The sequence below is a fragment of the Limulus polyphemus genome, unplaced genomic scaffold, assembly GCF_000517525.1.
Source record: "Limulus polyphemus unplaced genomic scaffold, Limulus_polyphemus-2.1.2 Scaffold5532, whole genome shotgun sequence".
Classification (NCBI taxonomy): Eukaryota; Metazoa; Arthropoda; class Merostomata; order Xiphosura; family Limulidae; genus Limulus; species Limulus polyphemus.
Window position 1 is genome coordinate 55,315 of NW_013671142.1, and position 8,465 is coordinate 63,779.

The 8,465-nt window shown below is 36.8% G+C and overlaps 2 protein-coding genes across 2 annotated transcripts in view; one reads left to right on the top strand and one right to left on the bottom strand.

The window, feature by feature from the left end:
- Positions 1 to 5,103: 5,103 nt before the first annotated feature.
- Positions 5,104 to 8,125, bottom strand: LOC106472694. The gene is made up of 2 exons (XM_022401242.1): positions 8,001 to 8,125; positions 5,104 to 5,630 (listed from the first exon to the last, which is right to left on the bottom strand). Exons 1-2 carry the CDS (start codon positions 8,002 to 8,004, stop codon positions 5,104 to 5,106), a joined length of 531 nt encoding a protein of 176 aa, XP_022256950.1. The 5' UTR covers positions 8,005 to 8,125.
- The window catches only part of LOC106472695, a 4,740-nt gene continuing 3,928 nt past the window's right edge, over positions 7,654 to 8,465 (top strand). Inside the window, exon 1 of the mRNA XM_022401243.1 lies at positions 7,654 to 7,733. The gene's annotated coding sequence lies outside the window, so the exon portion shown is untranslated. The remainder of the gene's footprint in view (positions 7,734 to 8,465) is intronic.

The following is an 8,465-nucleotide window of genomic DNA, read 5'->3' on the forward strand; positions in this document are numbered from 1 at the left end:
CTTTGCATACGGACTATTCAAAACAAATACTCAATATATTCATTGACAATTCTTTATTTTATTTAAATAAAAATACTTCACTAAAAATATTTTTGTATGTGAAAGACTTATAATGCTTACTGAAAGATATATACACACAAAATTAAAAAGTAAATAGTATCAAATCTATAAAGACTTTATACGACTACAAAAAGGTGAAATTGACCTAGCCCAAGTGGAAAGAGTTAACATCCCGGGAATAATTAACACCGAGAGATAGCGGAAGGGAAGGAACCATAACAATCCGCAATTACCTCCACCACGACCCACAACACTGATGGAATATAAACGAGGGAGGAATATAGACATCTGTAATACATGTGTGAGGACTTATGTTGATTGGTTGTACTCTAAATCCAAAACCCGGCTACTGGAAACCAACATCCATGTGGGGGTAGGATGAGGGATCCCAATCAAAGTGGTGAACTGCACTTTTGACGTCTCACTCCCATTCGTTTTTATGTTTCATACTGGAGGATATCATGTCATCTACACCAGCAGAACACCAACACCCTACTCTTAACTGAATGGTTTTATAATCATTTCTATATTTTGTTTGTATTTCATTAACCCATCCAGGAATGCACCTCCACAGCCCACCCAGTGGCTTGGAACTAGAAAGTGGTAAGGACTCCCAAGCTCCACTAGCAGAAAAGGGAGGTAAAACATGGTGGAGAGCCTGGAGGAACAACACCACCTGAGACAGTGCAACGGGTGACCACAAAACCCTATTTTTAAAAGCGGACCATACCAATTTATTCAATACAAGGCATGACAAGTATGGGCAGCTATACCCTTTTGCTCTACCCCTGTAGTCCATGGAAGGGTACAGTCTGGGATGGACAAACTTATGAAGCAATTCTATCACAAGAATAAACTTACAAGCAATCTTGTGGAACACCCCCATCTCTGCTGTGTGCATTGCGTGGCCATGGAATTATAATATGCAAGTTGACGTGGCTTGACAGTGCAGATCTGAACAGTTAAAGAAAACCTGGTCAGGCACCACTCGCCACAGAGCGGGATCCAAACAACGAGCATTAATAAAAGGGAAAAGAGCCCCTGAAAAGGAGAAATAAGAAATAAAATAACTTACCCAGTCAAAGTCTCACTAAATTCTGATATTTTATGATGGCTACAGATAGAAGATGATAACCAGAAGAGGAAGAAAACAGTGATCCAATGCAAATAGTGAGAGATGAACGTATCATGGGTAGCTGAATGAAGAAGCATCTCCAAAGGACGACGAAGATGAAACGCCAATGAAAAGGTAAGGTGATGATTTGGGTGAGAAGACATTTGGAACAAAGTATGGAAGGAAGACGATAAAGAGGAAGAAGCCAATCAAATGAAGAGCCAAACCCAACTGGCAAAGGAGGAAGGAGAAAGAACATGAACAGAGGACGTTTTCCAAGGGAGAGAGGTGGGAATGGACATCACAGAAAGAAGCCATGCAGGCAATATATAACAGAGAAGAGCACGTACAGGACATAGAAGTCTATCCGGATCAGGTCAAGGAGAAAGGTGTGAAATGTAAGAAAGGGAAAGCAGCTAAACGGAGGAGTTATCTTCATGAGCTGCCAAAGTATGAAGAAGGAAAAATGATCTGAACAAAGGAGAAGATATGTAGAGGAATAAAGAGTATGTGAAACATCACTGGTAAATAAACGACCAGACATCCATAGGTGAATAGAGTGAATCAAATGTAGGCAAAGTGAGGCAGTGTAGGACCACATTAATATCCCCATCTGGAAGGGCAGCCTGTCCCGGCGGACTACAAATCCGAAAGGAGCACATACACACGTAAAGTGTACTTGAGGGAAACACCTGTGGAATTGGGAAAAACAAAAGATGTGGGACAGGACCACCCAAAATCTGAGTTTGAGGAGACAGAAAACCCCTTATGCAAAAGTCAAGAGAGGAAATCCACATGATAAAAAACAGTGGGTTGATTAGGGGAAAACCATGGAACCAGAAACCAACAACAAAAAATTCCATTTGCATTGAGAAACTATCATATAGGAAGGGTGAATGAAACAAGCCCAAAAAGAGGCTAACTGTCGGGAAAAGCCGGATCACATTCCCAATGACCAGACGTGAAAACAGAGGACAGGAAGGTTTGGATGAAACACAGGTGACTGAGGGTGGGGAAGAAGGGATGAAGACAGAGGAAAAGGAAACGGAGGGAGAAGTTGAAGCTGAAGAAGCTGTGGAAACCATAGCTGAGATGGCCAGGAAAGGGCTATCAGAAGGACTGAACATGGAGTGTCAAGGATGAACAAAATCACCCAGAGAAGAAGGAGAATGGGACGATAGAAAAATGTGTAGGACCAATCCTGGCTGTAAACATCATTAGCCAGAGCAAGAAGACAAGGAACCGGAGACCAAAACCAAGGCATTCTGGGGTTAAGGGACATAGCAAAAGCCTCAATGTGATGAGTACTCCACTGAAGTTAAAGCCACTGGAAAACAAAAGCAATAGAATTTCACGAGCTGTAATCGAACTGAAAACCTACCGAATGAAGTCGAAGAGGAGAAGGGCGGGCCCGATTGAGATGTGTGTAAAGAGAAACATTCCTGTTTGTCATTGATAAACATAGAAAAACAGCCCACCTAAGGGTGAGAAACAACTCCAAGGTAAAATGGGACAGATTGAAAATTAGAATGAGGTGGGACAAACCTAGTACAAGCCGCCAGTCTCCGGTTTGGCAAGAGGATAACAAACAGCCTGGAGAAAGATGATGAAAAGGTGAAATGGCCTGTAGAGACAGAAAATCCAGTTCCACCTCAGACAGAAGCAGGCTGTTGTCAAAATCCCAAGTCATGGGGAAGGACAAAGGAGGTGTGGAAAGGAATTGGATGAAAATTCCTCTGATAAAACCTGAAGAACCCATGGAACTGTAGTGAAAGATCACCAATGGGTAACAATATAATAGTCAAGATCCAACTGGACCAGAACCCTCTGGTCCATCAACGTTGAATAAAACAACGAGATGAGAAACCCCTGGAAGAGGGACAGGGATGGGTAGATAAGGACCAGAACGGGAAAGGAATTAGGGAGTGTCATGGCACCAACTGTGAGAAACGTGCAACCAAAGAGGAAAGGATCGAATGTTGATGCCCAGATTACACACAAGATTTCAAAGTCGCAGATACATGATCGAAAACATATCACTAAAGAAAAATACAGAAATCCTAAAAAGAAAGAGGAAGCAAAAGTACCTGGGACAAGGTAACATCACAACCCAGAAAATCCCAACTATAGTGAAACCACACGTGTAAAGCGAGAGCTGAAGATGACTAATGAGCCAACATGGAGGTAATAAAGAATCATAGAAAAATGGGGAACTTGATAAAATGTACCTGTAAAATCATGTTGGAAAATGCTGTATTAGGCCTAACGGATTCTGCAAAAGGAGTAGGGTAAAACACAACAAAATCTGGTGGTGTAAAAAGGCTATCAAATCTTCATCAGCCCAAACAGGTTCACCATGTTCAGGAGGATTAGTGGTTCACCCATATAACAATCAATCTGCCAATGGATAATAGCAGAGAAATCTAACAACAGGGTTCCCCCACCTGCAGCCTGTGAAAATAGTGCTAGAGGTAGAACAACTGATATAGGAACCTCAGAATTCCTTGTAAAAATATGTAAATTAAACAAAAATGTTTGATGAAAAATCTATGAGAGTGAGGGAAAAAAAATAAAGACTGGAGAATTAAGATAAATTAAAAGATTTTTTCAATGTTAAGAAAAAAATAATGAAGAAATCCCACTTCAGCAATTAAACTATGAAAATCACGATTTACACAAAGGCAGCCAAAGAAAATAACATCTGAACACAAGTACTGCCAAACAAGAAGTGACAGTTCAGTAGAATTGAATAGAGGGAGCCACAGGCATCATGAGGATGTGTCACACTCTTATTGGTGGAAGGTTGACGTATGATGATTTGCCTGAGAATCAGTCAATTCCAATGGAAGTGAGATAAAAGGCTTGTGGCATGCGTAAAATGTTTTTTGTATTTAGAGGGCAGCACTGAACAAGAATAGCTATTTACGTAAGAAGAGGTAATGTACCATATTGCAATAAAAATATTTACTACTTTTCCAATATATTTATTACTTAACTGTCTGAAGAAACTACATCCAAACATTGTAAAAACATTAAATTGCCAATGACAAGATTTAAATTTTGGAATTCTAAATACACAGGGTCCTCGCTATACATGGTCCCTCTTTATGAAATTTTGCTTTTACACCATTGACTAAATAATGAATAAATAATAAAAGGAAAAAAATCACAATTTCCTATTTCTAAAATACTTAAAAATGCAGTACTTTTGAACAATGTATGCAAAAGCAACACGGTGGCACTACTCTTAAGAAATTAAATTATATCGACAAGTACACAGATTGTAAATATATATGGCATCAGTTTGAAGCCAAACCCCTTGCAAAATGAGTTCTAAATGTCCAAGGAGTGGTAGTTCTTCATGTTACGAGCAGCAGCAGAGAAAAAGCGTTAGTTTAGATGTTAAGGGGAACAGACTATTGATATTGCTAAAGCACTGAGCCTGCTGCCATCAAAAGAACCATTCAAGAAAACACTGAAAAAATTAAGAAAAGTGCTTAAAGTGTTACATAACAAGAAATCAAATAACTCCACCACTCCCAACCCTCACCCAGCTGGCATCAACAAGAAAGCTCCTAATCCAACTCATGGAAGTGTTATTTTATTTGTTACATTATCAAATAAGGTTTTATGTAATTTAAAAAAGGTACAGTATCATTTGTGAGAAATATCTGACCAGAAATGACCCACCAGGAACATAAATCCTTACTTATAACATTGGGCGTATGGTAATATTAGCTTTGCTTTACGCTGATTCATTATACACAGTGTTTTGTAGGAATGCAACCCCCAAGTAGAGCGAGGACTTCCTGTACAGAATCTCTCATAGTCAAGTTCTTTTGTTAAAAGTTCTTAACTTGTGAAACAGTCGCCTGATGATATGGTGATGTCATGAGTTTGAATTGTCTTAAAAAATTAAATACGTAGGACTATGAAAGTGGAGGGTTATTTATAAGGAGGTTTAAGAAAATAAACAGCAGTGGATATTTATTTGAATTAATTGGTGTTTTTCTTTGGGAGGAGTGTGATCGTGGCAGACCACGTAGTCTTCTTCTTCTATAACAACTTACCTTGGGTACTTGTCTTCCTGATTTTTTCATCTCTTCTCTATACCATTGAGTGAAATTAATATATCCAGTGGTGGCACGTTTTGGTGCAAGCATGCCATTTTTGTTCATCTTTGGCTTCTTTTTCATCTTCCCACCACCACTTTTAGCAGCTGGATACGTTCCCATGAGATGTGATCCATGAGAGAAATGACTGGGAGCATTGTTATTTGGAAAATGTGATCCCTGTAATCCAGCTCCTGCTAACTGATTAGCAACATTCATTGTTAAATTAAGACCTGCTGGTAACATCGAAAACTGAGCCATAGAAGGATGGATGCCAGATGCTGAGTTCCCACTTGAGGCCATGGCTGCTGCTTGCTGCTGTGCCATTCCTTGATAGTCATACTCTGTTTTAAATAAACAAAATACAACTAATATTCACTTCTGATCAGAGCAGAGTATCCATAGCAACTACTCATTATCTACAACATGTTGAATATTTATGTTAAGTGTTATATCTTTTTGTTCACATTTAAAACTGAAAATTTTACTGTTTGGCTTTTAAGGAAAAATATATGTACTTATTTAACGATAATTCTTCTGAATTCCAAAGAAATCATGGTTTTAAAGCTGTATCCCTCTCCTCATAGCTTCTAAACAAGGCATCCTTCAAGTTGCCCATTTCAGTACTCTTTCAAACATGTCATATTTTTTGTAATAGGACCAAAACTCCAAACACTACTCCAAATAAAGCCCCAAAGCTGCAATAACCTTCTTCTTCTTAAAGTTCAAATTCTTATAAAATAATAAAGCTAAGAACCTTATTTAACAATGGCTTGAATGGGTAATGAAGAAAAACTTTATTATAAGTTTAACATAACAGCAACTGTACAACGTTTCGACAAGGTGTTCAACGGACTACATAAATGAAGAATTTAACCACTTAAAGCATTCCTTTATTCACACCAATAAATTCCCACCAGCTATAGTTGAAAAGCTCTCCAACATTCCCCACAATAAAACTCAACTCACAAACAAAATTGACACTAACAAATCCAACAACAGTACATTACACTGCAGTTTACCTTTTGTTCCTGAAACCAGCTCAAGAATTATCCACACTTGGACTAAACTAGCCAGTAAACACAATATTCCTGTCAACGTCAAATTCTCATCAAAAACCCGGCCCTAAATTAAAATCATTACTAAACAAAAATTATTTAGAATCACACAACACCAACGTCATTTACAAAATAACATGCAATAACTGCCCTGAATTCTACATCGGAGAAACAGGAAGAAAATTGGAAACCAGATTGACAGAACACAATAAAAAACCGTCCCATGTTTTTCACCATTGCAACTCAGAAAACCATAGTATATCTATTAAAAACACAGTCAATTTAAACAAAGAACCCAACACAAACAAACGAAAAATCAAGGAATCCATCTTAATTGAACAAAACAACCCTACTCTAAACTAACACCCTGGGGTGCCTAGATACTTCTTCTAAGTTTCACAACAGTTCCGGTCATGTGACCTCTTTGTTCAATACTGTGTATATATATATATATATCCGTGTCAGTGTAAATTACTTGTACCTAATGATGACAAAACCTTGTCGAAACACTGTACATTTGCTGTTATGTTAAACTTATATTAAAGTTTTCTTCATTACCCAATTAAGCCGTCTCCAGCCATTATTAGTCTCAAAGTGGGTTCCTCGTCATCGAATAAGAACCTTATTTGTTCTTTTCAGCTGAAAATGACTTAGAAGACTATGGTTTTATCAACAGTTACATCCAAGTGCATATCTGTTTTCTACGAAGCTCCTCTCATAAAATTTATGCATGAGGTTATGCCCACTGTTTCTTATTTTTAAGTAAAAGAGGACACATCACTTAGAATTACAAATTGAAGAAATAAAATAATTTCCCTTCATTAAGTGACTAGACTTTGCATTATTTTTACAAAATAATCAAAAGGTTTCTTGATAGAAACACTGAATTCTTTAATTCACTTTCCATTACAGCAATTCTAATCATTTATTTTTCTGTGTTCATATTTCATGCTAGTTTTGTGTTAACACTTCAATTCAAATAACCATCTTGATCTTCCACAAGTTCATATATAATAGATTAATACACTCCAAGTTCATACTTTCAGTTTAAGTTAGCCTTTAAATAAATTCTAATTTTTCATATGTTTATCAATTAAACATGTTTTATTAACTATTTGCCTGTCTGTTTTGTTTTTAACTAAACACACATTTCCTGAAAAAGCACCCTCAGCGAGATAGATGAAATGCAAACCGTGTCCTGATTGGTCTAATACTTGATGCTTACTGTTACGATTACGTTAATTGGTTTAAAATCACTGAGCTTGATCTAAGCCTATTTCAAGCTCCGTTCCTTTGCCCGATTCATATTTAGTAGATGGCAGACACCAACCTACGACTACGAGTCTGATTTTATAAACAAATATAAACCTGAAAATAACGAGTATAAAGGTATTTAATACTGCCTGATTAGCTGATAAGCAAACATAAATACATATTTGTCTCAAAAATTTGAAATTAGCTACTTTTATAAGCAAATTACCATTGTAAAAAAATATACTCGAGTAATGGCGGGAAAGCGTGGCAGCTTTAAAGTGTAACAAAAAATCGCTTTATAATGAATAACTTATTTTGATTACAGTTGGGAAGGCCAAGAAAAATAAGTTCAGTTTCTTTAAGTATTATTTATTATTATGTCTTTTAGTAAACTCAACTTACCCATGATTCCTATTATTAAAATATTTTTTTAAATAAACTATTCGCCTTCACTGTATTATAATACTATAGTATACGCTGAACTTCACGCATCTATTGTGTAGTTTTTGGCGCACGCGCTGTAACGTCACCTAGTATCCTTACAAATCTTCCAACTCTATTGGCGCATTGCCACCTAGCGGTGATGTAGTAGTGAGATATTTTTAGTGTTAAAACACTTGTAGGCTTAAAATTTACGATTTTGAAACACTGATATAATGATATATAGGAGTAAATGTGGAAAACAGAATACATTATTGTGAATGAACACGTTTAGATTTAAAAAGTTGCAAGGTAAATGTAAAATAGTGTTATAGTTAAACTTAAAGTAAGATTCACATGAAATGTATAAATTATGCCTTGGACTGTTGGAGTTTAATCTTAACTATATTATATAATATAATATATATATATATATATATATATATA